This window comes from Blennius ocellaris (assembly GCF_963422515.1).
Source record: "Blennius ocellaris genome assembly, chromosome: 2".
In the NCBI taxonomy this organism is placed as follows: Eukaryota; Metazoa; Chordata; class Actinopteri; order Blenniiformes; family Blenniidae; genus Blennius; species Blennius ocellaris.
In genome coordinates this window covers 19,839,702-19,863,451 of record NC_137651.1, presented here as the reverse complement: position 1 = coordinate 19,863,451, position 23,750 = coordinate 19,839,702, and the positions used below count along the sequence as shown (strand labels likewise).

The following is a 23,750-nucleotide window of genomic DNA, read 5'->3' as shown; positions in this document are numbered from 1 at the left end:
GCTATGTGACTCTAAATTGACCTCAGGTGTGAATGTGAGGATTGTCTCGGAGAATACCATACTTTTGCCTTCAGTCAGTGGGGATCGGCTCCAGCACGAATTGGATAAAGCAGTGCCGAAGGTGGTTGGATAATAATAATGGCTTGGATTTATATAGTGCTTTTTTTGAGGTGACTCGAAGTGCATACAGAAACCATTATTCATTCACACATCACACCGGTGGTGTTAAGCTACATTGTTGCCACATTTATATCCATTCATACAAGGCAATGTGCCTTGCCAAGAACTTGGATATAGCTGGATTTGAACCACCAACCCTTCGGTTATTGTATGTAGTGGGCCAACCCACTCTATCACTGAGCCACGGTCACAAATATGTATGAAAGCTCTTGTGGATGAATGTCTTAGTCTGCTCACTGACCTGGATTACCTCTCTGCATTAGTTGTTCATTAGTTGAGGGTGGCATTGGTTGATGTACACCAATCATATGGATGCTTCATAGCTGCTCTATCTTTTGATGATTTGAGAAGATCTCAGTCAGGCTTGTCCGTGCACTCCTTGAGATTGTTGCCCAATGTTTCATTCCCGTTCTTTCAACCACCACTCATAGGATATCTTAATGCAATTGATGTAAAGATATCATCTTGACTTGGGGTGCCTTACAGTGTATAGAAGAGGTTCTTGTTATCTGTAGCAACATTGCTTATATGATATAATACTGTGTGCACTAAAGGGAAGCACATATCTATGTATAGATGAAAAAATATGAAGTGCCTGTGAGTACATTTTATACTTGCTTGGGTTTCTTGTCGTAATGGTTACATAGACAGCAAACATCAAGGTTGTACCTTCAAGTATTTTTTGAAAAAAAAAAAAAAAAAAGCAAATAAGTGTGGAAACTGTACAGTCTGGCATCTTTTGACCTACAAAAAAACTCAAAAGTAAAAGTCCTTACTGCATTTTCCCAAGCACCATTTTCTGACTTGTTGCTGTGTGTGTGATGTTGTTTTGTTCCTGTAAATAATTACGCTGACACAGAATCTGTCGAAGTGCCACGGCAGGTCTTCCATTATTTTACCTTCATGTACTATGCAAAATTTGCCTTTCATGAGTGTCACAATGGTGTCTTTTATCTTCACCCTCTGACTAATTTCACAAGACCGGGCCTTGTTTTAGAGAAAAGGGTGCCATATGAACACGGAAACTCCCAATCTGATACACAAAACACATGCCAGAGGAGTGCTTGAATACGTTTTTCAAAACGGCTCCAGCCCTCACACAAGCTGCTTTATATAAAAGTGTCAGAATGCAAAACTGTGAAACATTACAGCAGCTAATAAAGCTTATCTACAACAACAGGGCCGCTTAGCCGCATTAAAACTACAGCTGTGCAGTCCAGATCCAGACAGCGTCGTGTACAGTCGCTTAGACGGGGCAAAAAAACACCCTGTCATGTTCAGGCAGCAGACATGGACCTGCAACCGCAGCGCCCGCTGAGCTCTGCTACGTGCATGTCTGCCCCCCCGCCTGCCTGTCATTGTGCGATAGCGCCAGTTTAAACGCCCAAACATCCACCAGCAGCAGCCTGCGACGGACAGACGCGTATCGGCTGCCTTGGACTGGAGCTAACTGGCTGTGAGCTTGCAACAGGGCCACGCAGGGAGAGCGTCAAGCCAGCACACGCTCCTCACAAATGAGAGCAGACATCCTCCAACACAACCCCTCTGATGCATTGATTGAAGCACACAAATACCCAGAGTCAAGACTGCAGGTCCTACGTCAATCAAATAAAAATACAGCATATCATATTTGAAAACACGACGAGGACAGGGGGTGGGGGGTGTTCGGCAGCGTATGGGGGATTGGTGGAAGCTGAACAAATAAGCTACATTTTTCTGTTGTTTTTACATTTTACCAAAGGCCTTTCAAGTACACAAACACCTGTCAGTGGGCGGGACATCAGTGCCTCTTCTCCTTACTGTGTCTCTGTGTACCAAACACAGGAAATCATAACAAGCTTTCCTCAGAGATTGAAAACCTGGTGCCGTGAAATTTCAGTTCCGATTCAGCCCGTATTTTCTCGTCTACAATCTCATATATAATACATTGCAACGCGGGAATCCAACCAAGGAGCCTTCATGTGTTTTCTTATTTCACGACTGGTGGTTTTGTGTGAAGTTTTGTGCGAAGTATTTTCATTGCTTGGATAATTGTATATTTATCTCCGTATATGTCCCAAATGGAGCCACCTGGGACTAATGCAGTCAGCCAGAAAGTCAACATTATGAGGTAATTATAGTGATGTAATACATTTTCAAAGTTGTTTTCAGGGGTCTAGTTCTCTTTTTAAGAAGGGAAGCTGTGGGGAGTGGAACCAATCCGAGGTTACATGAGCGAAGGACAATTTAAGTGACCACTTAACCTCAATTGTGGAGAAAATCAGAGAAACCAAGGTAAATGTACCTTCACCAGGAGAACATGCAAGCACAGAGACATAGGGAGGCCCCAAACTGGACTCGGACCAGAAGAAGTGGCCCAAGATGAAAATTACATAATTTTCAGTTTTTTCATTTCTGCATTTTCTGTGTAAATGGACATCGTTTTCAAAACGTTGCAATGCAAAGGTTACACTTTTCTAAAAACCAAAACGTGAAGAATAATGCGTTTTCACTGGCAACATTATTGTGGAAATGGGGTCTTATTCATTTTCTTGACAAATCCGGATTCTTGAAAAGTGAAAGCAATTTATCTTTGACACTTGAGCGATTGCATAATTATAGATATCATTTCTAAAAGAGTTTGAAACCAGAGAAAACGCAATGAATTTTCCAACACTACAAATCCTCAAAACCTGACGGCAGGATAAAAACCAAACTACTGTCTCTAATCCTTTGAGTTCTGAGGCCACGGTCTAAAACAAAACAGGTCTGAGGGGCATCTTGTAATCTCTCCCTTTCTGTGACGGTGGTGCATTTGTGAGTTCAGGCACAGAGCCATTGTTGTGAGCTGTGGGAGATACAAACTCAGTGATGCAGGGAAACGGCTGCTGTGTGGGCCTGCTGAGCAAAAAATAAAAATTAAGAACAAGAAAAAAAAAAGAAAGAAAAGAAACTGGAGCCAGTCCAACTTAATTATAAAAGAAATATGACAAGGGAGCCTAAAAGGGCCGCTGCAAAGATTAGCACAGGCTGCTTTTATTTCCTCGATGCCCCAAGTAATTGCAGTTATTAGGCATCAGCACAAAACAAATTTAATTGCATTTAGAGGAATTAATTAACATATCTGTTTATTCACGAGGAGTGATACTGTCCGCTGCAGCCGGGGGGATTTATTGTCACATTTGCTGACATGTTTTGGCGTTGAGCCGCTCACTGTAACTAAATCTGTTGAGGGGTGTGTTTTTTTTTTCCGCTAGTGTTTGATCTAGATGGAGTACTAAAACAACTAATTGGAAGTTAAATCATCCGTGTTATCAATGTTACTCTACAGAGGAGGGATTGACTGCTGTTAAACACTATGGCTGAAACACAGGCACAGTCATGACGTCAGGAAGTGCATTCAGCAGCCTTAAGGTCAATATTTTCAAATAATAGGAAATTTGCATCAAAACCTGATGCAATGATTATGAATTCCATACGATTCAGTACAGAAGACAGACAACATATCAGATGTAGGTTAGTTTACGTTCCCGAAATATTAGCAAATTCTCTATTCGCTGGCAGCAACACATCTCAAAAAAGTAGAGACACAGGCAACAAAAATTGAAAGGAAAAAAAGCATAGCATGGATCTTTGTTTTTTCTTCTACAGACATGAAAACATGACATTATAGTCGATAAATACAAACTAATCTGGTTTCAAACATGTTCATCAGATGGCTTGGCTGATCAGGTCAATGATAATATTTCAGCTAACACAAAAATGAATCCTGGGGGTTCCAGAGGGTTCTGAACTGGGACCCATATAGTCAGTATTATATCCACTTCATGTTGGAAATATTATGAGGAAATACTGCAATGCCATTACCTTCTATGCAGGTGACACAGTTCTGTTGACACACACAAGAGCTTTATCTTTATTCTCTCTCTTGGTTTCCTCTGTAAGTAACATTGTTGATATAGAGCTCTCACTTTGCAATCAGATAGCCACAAACTGACTTTGGCTCCACCGTGTATCCTTTCCATTCTCATGTGGGATTTTTTTTTGCATTTTCTTTTAATAGCTGAATGTGAACATTCATTAATAAGACCATATTATAGTGTTTTACGTATAAATATGGGCAGTGGATGAATAATCTGAAAGTATGTCTGAAAATTGTGAACGAAATTTACAGTTCGGAAAGATGTTCAGTAAAGAAAGGGCTTTTGTGGAGTTTTTCCGAGTCTATTCTCAACATTGGCTCAGTTATAAACTACCAGTAGGTCCGATCTAATGAACTGTATTATACAATATACAGTAATAAAATCCACTGTGTGACCAGTCATAATATTATTCTTGCAATATTACCAGCCATCATTGCAGTGCGTGGGAGGCTTGATCTAATTAGCACTGCAACATTAAATAGGTCAGTGTTTGTCAGATGTGCTCAGCGAGAGTTTTCACAGTGTACATTATTATATCAAATTGGTCATATGTAATGGAGGTCAGAGCACTTTGTTCACAGAAGAAACAAATGGAGCTGTTAGTGAAAAGGCACTGTAATAAAACTCGGCTTCTGGTACCTATAAATGAAATGAAGACATGATGAATACTGTTAATTACAAATTTAATGACAGATAAAAGTGTCTGCACAGGAAAGGTCAAACAGATGAAATCCTACACCCAGGTTGCTGTAAAAACAGCAACAGTTAGACAGTTTTTCTCCACAGGTTATATTAGAAATACACTCTTTGCATATCGCCAAATCTACCTGCTTATCTACCTGCTTATCCTATAGATCTTATAGAAGATCTTAGATGTATATAAATATATATGAATGAGGGTGTTGGTAATATCAATTTGTATTTCTAAACAAAAGAACAACAGATTTTTCTATTTGAAGAAGTGTTTCTATTTGAAGAACTGTTTCCTTGATTATTTCATCATTGTCTTCAGTAATTGCAGTTTTTATGCATCAGCAAGACATGATTTTAACTGCATTGTCAGGACACTAATAGCGCCGCTGTTTATTTGTGCAAAGCGATCTGTCTGCAGCAGCAAGGGAACTTTGTTTTGTTTTGGGTTTTTTTTACCCAAGTTGCTGACATGTTTATGGAAGGAGGCCAAGTTTCAGGCACTCAGTTGGAAACTTAAATCCACCTTATCAATCAGTTTCCCATTGGTGTATTTGAACACATGCCATATTACGGATTAGCCACACATGTCTGCGATTAGTGTTCACACACTACTGGCCTGTCTCACACACACACACAAGCACTTGTGGAAACCAGCAAGCCAGTCAGCAGTCTGCAGCAAAAACTTCATTTAAACAACATTTAGCGATGATGCAAGCTTAGCTATCATTAGCATAATGTATTCCTTGATAATCTGTCTGCCTCCAGCTACAATGACTCTGCTTCATCACCAGCAGCCTACACACGCACGCACACGCACACGCGCACACACACACACACACACACACACACACACACACACACACACACACACACACACACACACACACACACACACACACACACACACACACACACACACACACACACACACACACACACACACACACACACACACACACGTGCGTTCAGTAGCGTTAGTTGAAGTTCTCGGGGCCCTGCGGCCGTGCATCGAACCCAACAGGAGGGCGGAGATTTAAACCCCAGGGCTGTGCTACAGGGGTCTACATATATTTAAAACAATCATGAATTTTAATGGTAACCTGCTGAGGGAGCCTGTTCTACCAGGCAGCCTTTCTCTCTTCCTCGCCAGCACATACATTTTTCTCCCTTTGCATCTCTCTTTCCTTCCTTCCGCCGGCAAAACCCAGGCGGAATTATTAATACACGACATGAAAATGTAAAAACTGGCCCCCGGTGGCGACGGTGAACCAAAAATGGTGCATTAAAGGAAAGGGGAAGTGACAGCAGAGGAAAAGAGAAGGAGAGAAAGAAAGAGCGAAAGGAAGAGGGTGTTGTCTTAACACTTAGCAGAGGTGTCGAGGTGAGATTATGCTTTTTATATGTGAAGAAAGAAGTACAGGTTAGAAGATGGGAAAGGAGGAAGGTTGAAGGCAGAGAAGACAGAGAAATTGACTAAGGCCTGTGTACACGAGCCAAAATGAGAGTTTTTCTCCTGGCGTTCTCCCTCAAAAAATTCCCCCCACATGCCTCTATGGATTCTAAGACAACTCGTCTATGGACAACTGGTCCACAAACCTGCAACCCCTGTTTCATATATCTAGTATATAGTCCATATATATTTAGTATGGCACCATATGGCTTTTTATTCTCATGAAGAATAGTCTTCTTTGTGCACACGATGCCCCCCCACCGAAACGTTGGCACTGACGAGTGCTTTGCTTGCTCGTTCCAGCTCACTAACGACTGTATCAGTCATATTTTAATCATGTTTATCCTTTAAAGGTGCTATCGGAAGACACTCTTACTTGATGCACCCGAGTCAAAAACCTGTTTTCGGGCTCCTAAAACGCCACCCTTTGTGGATGATTGGGAAAAAACGGTGCGTTTACGTGAGATGGCCCCTAAAAGTGAAATGAAATCAGGAAAAATAATAGGAATCGCAAGGAAGTGGTGCACTTACTGGACAGAGGTGGAGATGTGCAGGCGCCGGATGCCCGGTGTGGGGAACTGGCGGGAGTTTATGTAGGAAACCTTCTTCATGGCGGTGTTTACGTTCTCCAAGTCCTCACCCTCCATCACTAGGATGGACTGGGCTGGGTTAAAGTGGAACTGCAGACAGAGAGAGAACACAGATGTTCAATGGATGGAGAGATGACACGGCATCTGATGAAGCATCATTTAAAGCTGCGCTCAATCAGTTCTCATTGAGATACTAATGCTTAATCTGCTGTGGAAACTATCTGTGAAGGCAGTGAGGGCTTTGACACGTTAACCAAGCCAGATGTGGGACACATAAATGAGAGGCCAGGCCTTTCATTTATCCCCAAAATGCTGTTTCCTGCACCTTCCTTTGTGGTAATGTCATTAAACACTAATCAATTTTCAAGTCTTGGCCTCAAGATTGTATATTGATGCAGAATTCACAAAAAAAAATCACAACTTTAATATACTTGTTTAACCAGCTGGAAACAGCGCGAGGAGCTGGAAATATAACTGCAGCAATTATCAACTTCTGAACAGGGTACCTGCAGATTTACACCTGAGGCAGTGGAACAATGTCTCTCAAGGATATTTTTGATACTTTATACAAGTAAATCCAATTATCTGTTCATATGGCGCCGCATTGGCAGCACATTGCATGTTTGCTCAGTGGTTTTAATGTATAATGTATAACTGATAGAATGCTGAGATTAAACCATAGATGCAGTATAAATGGCTTCGTTACTTCATTTAATACCTGTGTGAACTAGTCATACTAAAAAAAAAAAACAGAATTGATTATGTCTTAAATACTGCAAACCTTCATTCTTTTTTTCATTTTGAGACAAGCAATTCCCAGATTACAGAATCACAGCACAACTAAATGTCATTCAACATATTTATCTCAGCTAAATTAATCAAAAGTCATGTTGGAAAACATTAGTTTTCATATGTATAATCAAAATAAAAATTTGGGGGGACATACGGGGTAAGATATACCCCCCTCTGGTATCTTCCCTTCTGTTTAATTATTTTTTAATGGCTCGGAGGAGGGCTTATCTCTCCTGCATATTAAATAAAGCTACTCCATCAAAAAACAAGAAAAGAAAACCAGACAAAAGCACATCAAATAAATGTCTTTAAAAATAAATGAAGCGGGGCTTTTAACTTTCTTGCAACACTAGTGAAACAAATCCTATTAACTCAAAACATGCGCAATGTTAGCTTGTTCTAAGAACATTTTTAAATGTAGTGATCAACAGATAATATGCTTGGAAAGTAAAGCCTTGTTTACCTTACAACATTTCAAGTGCAAATTAGTTTTGGAAAAGTTTTGCATTGTCACAGTTTTCAAAATGGTGTCCGTTTACATGGGCAAATCTATTGTGCATGCGCAATACCAGTGTCAAAAAAAATTGCATTTTCTTCGACTTACACATAGACCGAGTTGGAGTATTTTCCAAAAAGTTGCATTTTCTCCAATTTCCAAGAAACAGAGTTTTCAAAAACAAATCTGAGCTTTTTTTGAAAAATTCCATCTTGGGAGGCTTTTTGAAAAAGCTGCATTTTAGATGGCTCCGAGTACCGTTGTCTTGTGAAGGAACACCTAAAATGCAACAAAGGTTTTCTGTTGTACTTGTAGAAATTGTCAGATAAACGGGGCCCAAACTCCACCAGACTCCCTGCACTTCGTGCGGATCCATGCCCAGGCTCTGTGTTACTGAAGGGCCAGTTTTGTTCAGATCTCATTGATCTTTAACCACCAAACTATGATTAATCCATCCCTGAATGCCAATATGCTGGCCCAGTTTGTGAAACCCTGCCATGAAAATATGTTCTGATGAATGAGATTGTGATGGATGGGCAGATGTTTGTGAGGAAAACCTGAAAAGGAATTGCCTCTGGCTCACCAGCTGTTACCAGCAAAGAAGCAGTTTCAAAGTCCTTATCGTGTTATTTGTGATATAAATTGATGCGTGTTACCAAAGCGATTAAGGGAAATTACAATGCCTTGAGTATGGGTTACACAATTTAAATGTGCCATGCATAAAATGTTAATGAGTCATGATTGTTGAGGTTCGAAAAAAGAAGTTGTCATTCATTTCATTCATCTGTGACTTCGTAAATGTTTACAAGGCTCGGTACAGTTTGCCAGCAGTCTTTATTTTCTATGCGTTGACCTATACAGGAGCGTGGACATCAGTCTCTGTGGAGACTTGTTTGAGTCAGGCAATCCATCAAAGTGAACATTTTCTGCCTGTGCTGCATTGGCATGCAACAGCAATGTCACCTCGGCTAAAAGAAACAGATGTTCTGAATGAAAGTGATGTTTACTGTGATGGATCGCCTGTTTAAAGGTGCCTGCAAGTTTTTAGACATGGACTTTAAAACTGTATAGGATTAAAAGGAAATAGGGCGGCTGACATAGAGGAAGGACGCAAAGTAATTCGAATTATTTCATTATTTATTTTTAGCTTTTATTTAGTCAGGAGAGCCACATTGAGATTAAAAATCTCTTTTGAAAGCGTGTCCTGAGGAGACGGGGGGGGGGGGGGGGGGGGGGTTGTCAAGAAATTGACAATGTTGTCACGTTATCTTCTAGGTTTCCTTAATTTCTGTCATTTTCCACACCAAAAATGCACGTTATCTGTCAAATTGCACTCTGGTTACTTACAAATATGAAGGGAAATCAAGGATTTTAGTTTGCATTAATCACAAAAAAAAGGCTGATGAGACCTCAATATATGTTTAAAATAATTGCCAAGCCTATTTAAGTGAAAACACTAGGAAATAGTCTGTGGAATCTGCTTACAGGTGTTCTTTTGGAACAGGACTGACATCTCCAGCAGAGTTTGATGGTAGGGATTTGAGACTCTTGCCAGAACTGCAAAGTGTCTCTTATTTCCTAAAACTGGGACTCAGCAGTGAGGTGACACTACTCCAGCACCTCATGGGGCTCTCCATACAGTCCCTCTCTCCTGTCTTCCCCACCCCGCACACCTTCCCCTTCCTCCTTGTCTCCTCTCATCTGTGGTCCCCCCCGTCTCTGCCTCCCTACCAGTCATGTCCCTCTGATTGTGCTGTGCCAGCCGCGCTACCTGCTTCGCTAAACGCCGCCCGTCTAAGCTTCCTGTGGACTTACAGGAGCCAGGTGAGTGCGCGGCGAAGAAGAAAATGAAATGGCTCTCGAGAGATAAACTGCACTGTTCCCAGAGAGGTTGTTCCCCTCTCCGCTGCTGTATCCCCTCCCTCCATCTCGCCCCAACTCATCTCATCCCAAAATGGCTTGTTTCCTGCACCACAGTCAAAGAGCTCTGTGGAGAAGTTTAGGGGAGCGGAAAGCCTGAAGAGTGGCCAATAGAAAAAGAATCAAAGAGAGCTGCGGGTGGATGGGTGGGTGGATATGGGGGCCGGGTTTGTGTCTACACAAACCCCCATCCATCTTGTCTGCCTGCTATCTTCTATAGTGCAGGGAGATGGATTATTCGAAGCAGTGAAAAGATGAGGGGGGGAAGAAGGCAGTGGAGGGGTTTCAACAGAGCTGCTTGGTGATTTAGCCGTGGTGACTATAAGAAATATAGTGTCAACTGAGATCAAATAGTGTGTTTTTGTGTGTACACACACTCCAAGAGAATGTATGTTGGATTTATACTCGGTGCAGTTGAGGGTTTGTAGGAAACCTGCTATAGGACGTGCTGACAATGGAATGTACCCGTTATTGGATACTTTGCAGATGCTATATACAGCTTATCATATGTTATTCTCTGTTTAAAAAGCCACCACATCTGTCTATCTGCATCAATAAAGTCCGCTAGCACAACATTACTCATTTGATGGACAGAACAAGTTACTAGGCCACCAAACTTCCCCCTGTATGGCCACTCAGGTTAGTAAGAAATAGAGACTCACGTACTATTAAGTTATACATGAGTCAATTTTCTATTGTACAAAATCGAGATAGAATGATAACTGTGTGAGTATTGATTGATTAATAAACTTCAGTAATTGTCCAACTTTACCCTCTTTGGGTGTTAGACCCAATTTACCAGACAGCATTTTCAAGCGATAATGGAAAACTTTGGTAGTGTTTTGGGTGAACAAGAACATGATATAGTTCTGTGTTGTGGCAGTAGTACACATGGGTCTGCTGTCTTTAGAACTTAACAGGACATTTATGTGTTAGTCCTACCGCAGGCCTACAACTTTGCACTTTCAGACTCAAAGAAGAAATGCAAGCTGAGCCACAACACAGGTGCCCCCAGGAAGACTCGTTAAGTGTGTTTCTTTTAGATGTCGAAGCTTCAGAAAGTTCTCTGTCCGCCAAGTGGAAACAGACAATGATCAGTTGTAACTACCAGCTCCATTTTTATATGCACTGATTTTCCCTGCATGCCTACATTGTATCACACAAATACTTTTGCCAAAAGTATACGCACACCCTTCAGCATACAGATACAAGTGTTGATGCATTCACTGGGTGGGTGAAGGTCAAACACCAACCAAGTAGAAAAGTCAAGAAAAGTGTTTCAGTTTAGAGCAACATTAGAGTTGCTTTTCCGTTGCACTGTATTCTTTCACCTGATGCACCCTTCAAGAGGCTCCACTCTGGCCCGGCAAACCAACGACTAAATGGTAAAAATTTCAAAGAAAACATTGATTTTTTTTCTTCTTCTTTGAAACACATTTCTGAATAGTAGCGACAACACAAGACTCGAGCTGAGATATTGGTGCCATTTAAACTATCTAGCCAGTTTCTAGCAAACTCAAAGCCATGCTGTCAGGGTGAGCGCACAATACAACAGCTATAGGAGAGTTTTTTTTAGACATTTCACTCAATTTTGCACCAGAAGCTGTCATTAAAATTGGCTTTATGTTGAGAGTGGAATAATTTTCTATCATATAGGTTTGTTTTATTGCAAAACAATTGACATTTTCATCATGTATACTCTGCTCCACAGCAACCAAGAGCTTAAAGTTGAAGTTTGAAGGTTAACATGGCGCTGTTTTACCAGTTCAGTTCAGCCAAGATCAAATTTGTACTGATGTACTGAAAGATTGAAGGAACTAATGTGTTTGACACTCCTGCGTTAGAGAGAAGCAACAACACCAAAGTCAGTCAGTTGATTCTTTTTGGCAAATATGGAATCATAGATTACTAATATGGAGTCAGAATTAACTGAAAAAAGGTGATTACAGCAGGAAGAGGAAACTGCTCAGTGGTTCGACAAGGTTTCCTCATTTTAACAAAGTTTTGATGGTAAAGGTAAGAGTGCACAAAAATATGGGTGGCCAGAATATAGATACAACAGAAAATGTTGCTTCTTACGAGTTAAATGAGTCTCGTAACAAAAGTCTTATCGTATGATGCAACTTTTATCCATTGGATTTGATTAGAGACAGCTGTTGCTGTTGTCATTTAAAAAAAAAAATCTAATTTACATCTGCCCTGAAGATTTACAAATAAAGTAGAGTGACTTACTTAACCATCTTTGTCGCACAAAGCGGTATTGCAATGAGTCTATTTTAAGCTGATTTTGTACGTTTCATCGTAAAAACTAAAAATTTTGGGTCTCTGTTTAGTAGCTTTGTTTTAATTGGTTTATGTGTGCGTGCTTGCATGTGCATACCTTTATACTTTTGTCCAGGCTCTCGAGGGAGTTGATGTCCAGTCCTTCTTTGCAGGCCTGCAGACAGGAAATAACCTTCTGGCTCTCGATCTTCCCGGGTCGGATGGTCAGTCCAGACAAGCTTCCTCGGAAGTATTGAGTGAACCGCGGCTTTGTGACCTCCCCACCTACACAAACAAGCATACAGATGTACTCAGTAAAGTAAAGCGCTCGCTGCCTATTTCACATATAAACTCTTCATTATTATAGCTCAATAAATGACCCCTTTTTTGATCAGCAGGAATAAGGTGCTGGTGCAAACACATGTGGAACACAACACAACACAATTAGTGTATCATAGAAAAAAAACCCAAAACAAACAGTTTACGTAGAATAGTAAAAGTACAATTAAATTAAATTAAATGAAAAAAAAAAGAAAGCTGGAGGATAACAGTTCTGATCATGGAGTTATTTTGCCCCAGGTCTAATACAGCATGTTGTCAAAAAGGTGTAAACAAAATTATTAAAAGTGACGTTATAACATATACCTCACACACCCAGATAGTTTTAGCACCAATATAATATTACAAAAGGGAATTGGACACCTAAAACATACGTGTTACACAAACAGTGATGCTTATCAAGCTAAATAGAATTGACTTACAAATGCGACATATCGTGATCTATTTCACAATAAGTGACCTCAAGTATTGTCAAATTTCACCCATGCGTTCCTACAGATGAAATAATCTCTGCTACGTTGGCCTCGTTTAAACAACGTTTAGTTTTGTTAGTGTTGGTCATGATTTTGTTGTGTTGTGTTTTTATTTCTTAGTTCATGTAATTAGATTGTTCATCTAGTTTAGTTTAGTTTATTGTTTGGAAGTTGGCAACCAGGAGTGAAGAGGGTTTTGCGTGTCATGTCGTCCTCCCATGGTGTTATTGTTTGTTGTGTCAAAATAAAAGTCTCTGATGATTGCAGTTGGTGTGAAGGGATGTCGACATTGCTGACCCTGCCTCCACAATCCTGATGCTCACGGAGCGTTACTGTTCTCAACCATAGAACTACTAAGTCCCAGGACACTCTGGATGCCGCCATTGTTGTTATTTTCCATTTATTCGTGCATGTGTAGAAAAACTACTACGGCTGTAGTGTACATGGACAGTAGCAGCATTTCCACAGTCTACATGGCAATGGAGTCTGAGCATTTTCAAAAAGTTGAATTTTCAGTGTCTCAGAACGCAATTACAGAAAACGTTGTGTAACTAGGCAGAGCCTAAGTATGCGTTTTGTTCCTTGTATTTGCAGCCCCAGTAGCAGGCCAGCCAAACGTAGTTACTTTCTCAATTATTCTATTGTATTCTATTCTTTATGCAAAACCGCTACAAAGCTTGTCATTCTTTGTTTCCACTTATACATACAGTATTTAACACGATACTCAAACACAAAGTATGTCCTTGTAGTCACTTCAGTGATTCAAAAGAGATGCCATATTTATATATTCAAAGTTTTCTATATATTCTCCAGCCCGTAGGTTTATTGCATGTTCACAATATACACAAATGTATATGTATGACAAATAATGCAAAATGGAATGTTTATATTCATGCATATATTTTATTTATGGTACCATTTATGGGTTATCTTTCCTTGGTCAACGTCCCCTGCTGTGGAAGTTGTGTAATATCCAAACCTGACACTGGTGTTTTCCGATGCAAAGCGCTGTGTACCACAAGCAAATACTCCAAAGTCAGCATTCTTTGCGCCCCCGCTGCGATTCCATTTGCTTTGAAAATATTAGTACAGGTGGTACAAACACTCCAGAGCTATGGCTAATATACAGTTAAGCACTGGTCTGCGGTCCCTTACTCATTGCAATGTCATCACACTTACAGTGACCTTGTCCATCCTTTAATTATGAGTCCTGATGACCAAATGATGGCCATAATGGGCCCGACGATGCACATTGTCTGTCCTTCGATTGTGATTAAGCGGCATGGTGCCGCTGTAAAAAGTGCAAGTGCCACTGAGCTGGCCTGTACAGACTAAATAAAGGTAAGGGAAAAAGTCAACACATTTAAAGCTTGTCCTCTGAACTCTATAAAGGCCAGCACCAGTAAGAGAAACCTCCAAACCGCTCATTAGCTGAAAGGTTACTATCTCTGGGTATCACAATTTCACCTTTGCAATCCTTTCTTTCACTCCTTTCATCTTTTCCTCTGCTGTTCTGTAATTCTGGCAGTAACCCCCCCCAAAGCACTGAAAGCAGAGCACGATCACTCTAACATCTCACCAACAGGAATTCACAGAAATGTCTCAATAACGAAGAGGAGCATGACTGACAGGCAAAGTGCAAACACAGCCATCATCTTCATCTCTTTATTAAATGATCTGCCTAGCCTCTGTGCTTGCTGTTCTCGCACTTTCTGCCCTCATATATATATACATATATAGAGTGCATGATCGAGTCATCATGAAGTGAGCAATTGAAGCATTTAGGAAAAGTTTTACATACATGTTTGATTGCATTATTGGCAAGTTATTTGGTTATTGGCTTTATTACATCTCGAATGTTCAAAAGCATTACATTACAGAAAATTATTAGCCATAATGAAATTATTAGTGATGACAGGGTGATATATTATATACTCTTTAAGTGTGTCCTATACATGGATTTAACTTTTTCTATCCAATTTTCCACAATTGCATCATAAAAGTTGATTATGTCAATGACTCAAGTAGTGCACTAATACTCCACAGTACCTGGACTTAAACACCTTGACAGACTTGACCCTGGATCCCCCCTAATTCCCCGGTGATAGTGCAGGCATATTTATCACTGCCTCAGGTGATGTATCTATATTTCTGAAAAGCACCGTCAGCGCAGATGGATACTGGACTGACCACCAGTGGAAACACTCCATCATGTCTTACTTTCCTGGAGTGAAAACGTGACACAAATGGAGTGCGGTGGATTCAAAGGTTGGAATCATCCCCCTGTAACTGCTGACCTGCAGCTACATCCTGCACATCGAGCCTCCTTATCACCCCTGGGGCGGACAACAGGGTCCCAGCAGTGGATGTGATCGACCCAGGGGATCTTATCAACCTCGTGGCTTGTCATCCGTGTGCCTGGATGAGAGACTGATGAAGATATGCTTTCTTGACTGAGCAAATGGAAACATGGATGGCTGGAAAAATTTGAACACACCTCAACTCTTCTTCTTGCTCATACATTTCTGTCATAACTCTGCCAAGGTTTCTCACCAAGAGTTTTCACAGTCCATTAATTTCAGATCTCCTCTCTGCACATGTGGCATTGTAAGCTTCCATGCACCTGCTGTCAGGTTACTCCCGGGAATACAAGCGTGATTTTATTGCCCATCTGCCCAACAACCGACGGTTTCATCGATGTTCTCTCAAGAAGTGCATTTGTCTTTTCAAGTATTGGACATATGTCAAGGCTAAGACTGAGGACCAACGTCTTTTGTTCCTTTAATGGGAGTTTTCAGCTGTGGTATATCCGGCCAACTAGTTTAAAACCTACAGGTCGCTTGGAAATGGTGACTCATGACGAGTATTTTGGTGGCTAAAGTTTTACTGGGGTTTTAACCTCAGTGAACCAATATTATCTTACAATTCTAATGCTGGAACATACTGCTCAATATGAAAACAGTGGTTCCCAAAGTAGCAGGCGTGCCCCCTTGGGATAGCTTGGATTTCTTTGAGTGGGCAGAAGGGGTGACGTCCGAGTACACAGGTCAGTGTATTGATCTAGATCTTCAAACATATCATGCATGGATGTTTCATACATGTATATGATCTGCAACTGCTTAGGAGTTTCTAAAATGAGTTGGCTTTCAACATGAAAAAGTTATCTTGATGGAGCAGTGACCCAACCCATCCTTTGTATATTAACTGCATTAGCTGGCCACAGCTGATAAAATCTCCCAACGACAATTGTCACTTTTCATCTTGACACTAAACACACATTGTACCCATTGAGAGGTAAATGTGCCACTGTTATCACAGTAAACTGCATTATGTGCTGCAGGGAATTGAAAGCTTGACAGACACCACAATTGTCCACTTGGGAACAGTTGGTTTGAAATGCTCTAAAAAAAATTGGTCTGTAGTCAGCCGAATGGTTCATGTTATTTTGTATTATTATGTTACTCAACAAATGTTCAGCAGCATAAGCAGACCTTCCCAGTGCTTACTGATACCGTGCCAAATACCGGAAAATCTTTTTCTTTTTTAAAGCACAAGGTCATATCTGGATTCACTTTCCCAAACTACGCCCCCACTTCTTCATTTTTATTCCTCATGCTTCACCTGCTCTCCTGCTTTAACTCAGTTACCATTCCCTCTCCCGTTTTCCCTGCTTTCTCTTATGATGTCCACCTATCCACTTAGTCACATCCTGACAGATGTCATCAATTCATACTGTGGCCAGAGAAACCATTAAAGGTCCCTGAAAGACGATTAAAAAAAAAATGGGGTGAAGTGGAAGAGAGGGGATTACTGAGACGCTGCAGAGTGGGAATGATTGGAGTGATAAAAGCGCTGATCATTCTACTTTACAGAGACAGGTCTTTACGTGATGTCAGCTCTCGCTTCCCACTCTGTGCAGGCCTGTTGGCACTATAGATCTTCACTCACTTTTATTCATGTCATTCTCAAAACAACAGATGAGAGTGGAAAGGCCTGGCTGGGCTGGAAACAGACTCATTACTTAACTGTAAGCATGAGAGATGCGAGGCCCCACTTGCAGTGTGATATGCAACATGTGCGTGTGTGCAACGAGATTTATTCAATATGCAGTATATACAATTGGATTTATTTTTCAATTTGTACACATGTGATTCGCAAACACTGTCGCCTCCCGCGCAACCGGCTGCTGTGCTGCGAGGAAAGCTGGGGAGGCAGCGATATGTGATTTTACGCACACACACACACACACACACACACACACACACACACACACACACACACACACACACACACACACACACACACACACACACACACACACACACACACACACACACACACACACACACACACACACACACACACACACACACACACACACACACACACAGCTACACACTCTAGAACACCAAAACACTCTGCCAGGTCAGAGGGTAAATATAGGCTGACTGTGTGAGAAGTGCACAGCCAGCACTTACTCTCTGAGGTAAAGGGAGGAAGGTTGGATGGGCAGCAAACATTTTTATGAGAAAATTGAAGAGAGTGAAAAGCCAGAAGAGGTTTGCCGTTGCGCCGACTACTTCCAAGGATTGAGGATATTTGTTTAACCCGTCGAGACCTGGGCTACAATGCTACCAGCTTCTCTTTATGATACCATTCTACTTGCCCTTATGCAGATCAAACCTATTGCATCTATCTCTGAGAGCAGGCCCCTGAGTTACTGTCTTCCATGACATTGACTGTGGTGACATACAGTATGAAGTGGTAGTGAGCGACACTCATGTACTATCCATCATTATTAAGCAAGAAACATGTCATTCAAGGTCAATATCATATTGAAGACCTGTTCCATCACCTTTGTCGTTCAGCAAGCTGCTCTCCTGACAATATTAGTCTACTGCCAATTGCTAGTTGCTATACTTTCCATGATTTTACATGCTGCTCTGCAGCGAGAAAGTTCTAAGTTCAAATCAAGTAAGCTCTTTCCCGGTCCTTGACCCTTACATAGTGGCTCTAGTGTCCTGGTAGCTTGCACATGACACCATATTGAAGATGGATAGATGGATAGTATGCGACTAGGTCGTAGGTTTGAACCTTCGCCAGGCCTTTCCGTTGCATGTGAGGTGAACTGGCGACCCCTAAACTGTCAGTGTGTGGTTATCTGTCTCTGTATTTGTCTGTGATGGACTGGCAGCTTGTTGAGGATGCACTCTGCCTTATCTCCAATGTTCCCACCACCCAGAACAGGATGGAGTGGTATAGAAGGATGAATGGGTGGTCTGCTATTGAACTAGTATTAACCTCAAATGAAAGTGAATGCATTAGTTCCCCTTGGTGTAGGGGTATAAAGACCGGATATGAAAGGAAGTCCCCTACTGTCTACAATCTTCACTGTTCCAATAAGTGGTTGATAACAGCATCCGAAGCCACCGAGGAGAGGAGGTGACGCCTACAGTTTGATATCTATGGAGTTTATAGGAACTGACACTTTCCATCCAATTTAGCAGACACCGTCCTAAGCAACTTTAAAGGATTGTATACTTTGATCTTATGCGACTGCAAGCCTGTCCTACTCACTTCTATCATCTAAGACTTTTGAGACCACAAGTAGCTCTGTGAGGCAAAAAGCATCTCTCAAACCGATTTGAATGGAGCCACTGTGGCGACACTGCAGGGAGACAGCAATCCAAGGTCATCTCTCACTTTGGGACTGAATCACTGCACTCCTACCATTTACCTCTGAATTGTCACAGAGAAAGATGTGATACTTCTCGCTATGGGGTGGAAATATTGATGCTACTACAAGTTGTTGTGCAGTGTTTTTCTACTTGCCTTTAAATTCACACAAGTTTGACTCAGACCAGGCTTCCTGGACTTGGGATTGATTCGATCTGGCCTGTTCATGCAGGCTGAGAGAAAGCATTGTTTTTGACGTTATTGTCCTTCATCAGGGATGATGTGAGTGATCCTGTACCCTGATGACCAATCAATTACAAATTCTTGAAAGTAACACAATTTTGCAACCAGCACTAAGCATCCTAGTTAAGAAACAGGTAGAAACAATCTTGTTTACTTACCAGAGTTTGCTTCAAAGCCATTGTTTTTATTGCTCATTACAAAACAAGCTTGGGAAAACAATCTACTTTTGAAAGCACATGTACTAAATGTAATTACATTCAAACAAAACAATTAAGGATGATGGTGCATTCAGCAGTAACCGAGAAGTGTGGGCATTTCAGCTTATCGGTGGGGATAAAATACATCTGAATATGGACAAAGTAGAAACATCCCACTGAGAAAATGAGACATTTTGGAGAGCTTTGAGAACCAAATTGTACATTAATCAACACGCCAGCATATGTGCATATACAAAAGGAAACAACATGTCTAATGTGTTCTCATATATTTGAATGGAAAGTGCCATTTTATGGTTATGATGTACTTCCCGTGGTATAAATACATCTGAATTTAATTAAAAATGTATTTGATAAACCAAACTTAATCTTACCGGTGCTGTTTGAAAGCAAAAAAAAAATAAACATCAGTATTTCTATAAAAGCGAAGTCTAGAGATTCTGAAGGCCCCATTTATACGACAAAGTTTCCAGTGAAACAGCATTTTTTCTGCGTTTTCATTTCGGAAAAGTTAAGCATTTACACGACAACATTTTGAAAAAACACAGAGACAATCAATGCAGATTCCATATTGTGCTACAAGTGGCTGCATACACACATGCACAGAGAACAATACACTATAAATATAATACGTCTAATATAATGCAGACGTGCAGAATAACTATTTACTACAGAATTGGTATGCATACTGTATATAGTAGCAGGGTTTCAAAAATGCTGTGTTTTCTTCCATGTACACAGAGACAGAGTCAGAGCGTTTTCAAGAAGTTGCCTTTTCCCCTCATTTCGATGGAATTCGAGGGTTTTTAAACCATTCCACCTTTTGAGGTTGTGTTTTCAGTGACTTAGAGCACAGTTGTTGTGGAAGTGGACACCCAAAATGCAATGCAAGTTTCCCATTTTTACTTAAAACTGTTGTCAGCCTTTTACAACTGTCCAATTTGATTCCACTCAGCAAACATCTTTTTTTCCTCTCCTCTGTAGTCCTAAATTGGAGACAATAATATCTTGTCTCATTTACTCATGGGGCTGTCTCTGTGGCTGCTTCTAATCATGTGTTTCCCAGAACAAAATTTCTCTTTTCTAAGCTTTTGAAAGCCGATTCATTACTGGTCATGTTCAGACATCGAAACTCAACTACCAAAAGTGATTAATGAGTGTTAGCTGCTGCTAATGGCAGTTTAAAGCTTGTTTGATTACAAATTTTACAGACTAATCTGTGCCTTTAAAATCTCATCCGAACTGAACTGGCCTCTTTGGATAAATATGTGATTTATGATCATTCTAAGTGAAAATTCATTTGCTGTGGTCAGGACAGCCTCGGCTTCCATTAGGCATTGCTGACTGGCCACTTAAGTGTCACCAAGCATGAAATTAAATCATTAAATTGAATTAAATATGGAAGATCATCACTGTATTGTTTAGAGCTGACAGGTTTTTTTTTTTTTCTTTTTCGATCTACCCTGCTGTCAAATTTTAACATTTGACATCCTGTCTGATTTCTGTCGGCATCTGACTTCACCTCTGAAGAGTACACCATTCAGGCAACAAAAAGAAGAGATCTCCACAGCTGCTTTCACTCGCTTTCCTTTTGTCCCCAAAACTCATTCAGAGCTGAAGCTTTAGGAGTCAGCTACACAATGAGGAACATGTTTACAATCAACACGTCGGACAGATTTAAGCCCCACGCTTTCAAAAAGCAATCTACTGTGTCTAATGGCTTAAATACAAGTATCGCCTTCACTGACACTTTACCCAAGCTTAGCCCCCCGACAGGAAACGCAGGAGTAGTCTCTGAACTCGCCTTTTCTCTTCAGGGGCCTTTTAATCCTCCTAAAGATGTACAATTTTCAATGAAAGGAGGAAGAGAAAAAGGGGAGGAGGAGGAGCGGGAGCAGTGCGGGTCATCGCGGCAGATGAAAGCAACACCAGTTGACCCGTGTCTGCTCCTGCTCAAAGACACATCTATATCTCAGGCTAAGCATCACTGAGCAGTCTCATTTGTGATATCGAATCAGCGGTGTGCTGTACTGTGTGAAGTGGGGGGGGGGGGGGGGGGGGGGGGGGGGGTGCTACCTCTACTACCCTTGTGCAATTAGTGGCAGCTATCACTTTAGAGGACAGTTTAATTGTACGCCTTCATTCAGACTCATTCAGTCGTTTGTCAAAGGCAGACTAAGTGCTCCTCATAATTACATTGTTCATTCAAGGCCAAAGAACATGTTCAACACTCAGTTACTCCCCTGAGCAGTAACACTCAGGTAATATTATCCCACCAGCTTCAAAGCCGCCGCAAACTGGAGACACCCCAAATTAAGGTGACCATCATTTTGAAGAAAATGTAACATTTTGTCCGCCCAACTTTTTGCCCGAAGGATTTGTGAATTCTTTTGAATGTAGAAAATGAGACTCACCTTGCCAGCAGGCCCCGACTGTGAGCTGCACGTCAATCTGAGACGGGTGGATGGGCCAGTCATCTGTCACCAAGTACGGGTCGTAGGTGACTCCATCCACATAGAGCGTCACCACCGGAAACGCCACATTGATGACGTAGTAATGCCACTCCTTGTCGCATATCTGGCAAAAAGGGAATAGGAAGGCGATGACATTATATTGTGAATGAACTGCAGCACTGTTTTGGCTACAGACTCTTTTTTTTTTTTTATGCACACTTTGCAGTCAATATAAAGCGAATCTCAACCCTACAAAGCAACTGCACAGGAAGGATGATAATTTCTCATTTGTGCTGTAAACATTTGTATCCACCCATTTTTAATCGGTGCAATTCAGATTGTTTCAAGAACATCTGCTGCATGGCGATGTAGTGGTTAGCACTCTTTCCTGCTGGTGCATTAAACCACCGGCTGAACATAAGTGATGCCTTTTTTTTCTAGTACCGGTAGTATTTACATACTCTTCCATTCTTCTCTGTATCAATCCGCATCACATCATCTGAGTGTGTATCACCAGCATATAAATGTCTGTTGCGTTGTCTTTACTGCACTACCACTGGTCAGTAGCAGCAGTTACACTGTAGGATGCAATGAGGCAAGACAAGGCACCTTAATTTATATATAAAGACAGTAATAAAGACAAATAAAAACTAGGGAATATCAGAACATAGTAGAATTCATAAAAAGCCCATCTTAAATTACTGATCAATCTCCAGCTGCCAATGGTTGCAATATTGTGTGAATGGTCATCTCTGAACCTCCCGTCTCATATCAAAGATATTACCCCAACGTCTCATCTGAATAAAAAAAGATGAACACTACAGCAGGGCCGTATGCATCCACTGACTCAAAAAAGGAACTATTTTTAGGTGTGGAGTAGGGCAACAGATCCACCTCCATCAAACAGCTGCTGAACTCAGTTGTTTGTGAGGAAACGCTGAGCATCTTTCTCCTGATATGTGACAGACTGCCATCACTCATGTCCCGCGGCACCCGATCTGTCTCCTGGAATAAAGGCGCACATAAAAGAATTGTGCGAGCATAAAAGCACGGTGTCTCACTACCGAAATCTGAAGATGTGCTTAGTGTTGAAATACAGACCTTTAATTTTAGCTTAATGGGTCAATCATTCTGTTATCAGGATTAATTGTCTCATTCTTCTCAAGTGTTTGCTGGAAACAAATCAGCATTAAATAGATCAGATTTGCATTTGCCTACCATGTTTTGTGATTTTGTTTGTTGCAGACGTGAAAAGTGCTTAAATTGTCCTTGTGCAAGCTACTCAGAATATTAGGCTCTTTTTAATCCTATTGTGAATAGCAGACATTAAAAATCAATATCTAGATTCAAAGCATTTTTTGTGGCACTTTTTAGTTAATAAGTTCAGTATTATAATTGAGTAGATTCCTGCTTTATTTCATCATTTAAAAACACAATTCATTAATGGAAGAATTAATGATTATTCCATTAATTAATTTTATTACTGAACTTATTAACTAAAAAGTGAAAATCAAATGGTTTGAATACTATATGTAATTGTGGACCTACAAGTGACTCAATTACATGGTATGTAACAACCAATAGCACTATTTTGGCCCTTGAATGTAACAAAGCCATTAAACTCATCATTACAGAGTCTTCTTGGCCACCAAAGGTGCATAAGGCTCATCAGGCTCTTATTGATGAACACCCACAATTTCTGCTTCAATCCCTTGGTCAACCTCCAGGGTTTTCGAGCCACACAGGAGCAGAGCTTTCACATCTAACCCAAAGATTCTCAACTTGGTCCTTGTTGGAGCTGCAATGACCGCCATACTGATTTCAGCATTGCAAATGCCTGCCTCACTTTCCCAATGCGTGCAAGGCTGTCTTCGTCATTCTCTCCCTTCTTGCTCACAATAATCTTGAGGTACATAAACTCATGCACCTCCTCTATCCACACTATCACAATGTTTGGTACCCATACACGTCAGCTTTGAATTTGTGGCATTGATCCTCAGGCTGAGATTTGCACCGTGAACCTCCAAAGCATGTTATTACAATAATGGATAAAATATGCCATTACA

General features: G+C 40.9%; 1 protein-coding gene across 1 annotated transcript in view; it reads right to left on the bottom strand.

The window, feature by feature from the left end:
- The window catches only part of LOC308143842 (calsyntenin-2-like), a gene marked incomplete at both ends in the record, with an annotated part of 310,321 nt that overhangs the window by 15,254 nt on the left and 271,317 nt on the right, over positions 1–23,750 (bottom strand). The window contains 3 exons of the mRNA XM_080514768.1: positions 6,757–6,905; positions 12,404–12,570; positions 21,646–21,808. Coding sequence (XP_080370894.1) covers positions 6,757–6,905; positions 12,404–12,570; positions 21,646–21,808 — 479 coding nt within the window. The remainder of the gene's footprint in view (positions 1–6,756; positions 6,906–12,403; positions 12,571–21,645; positions 21,809–23,750) is intronic.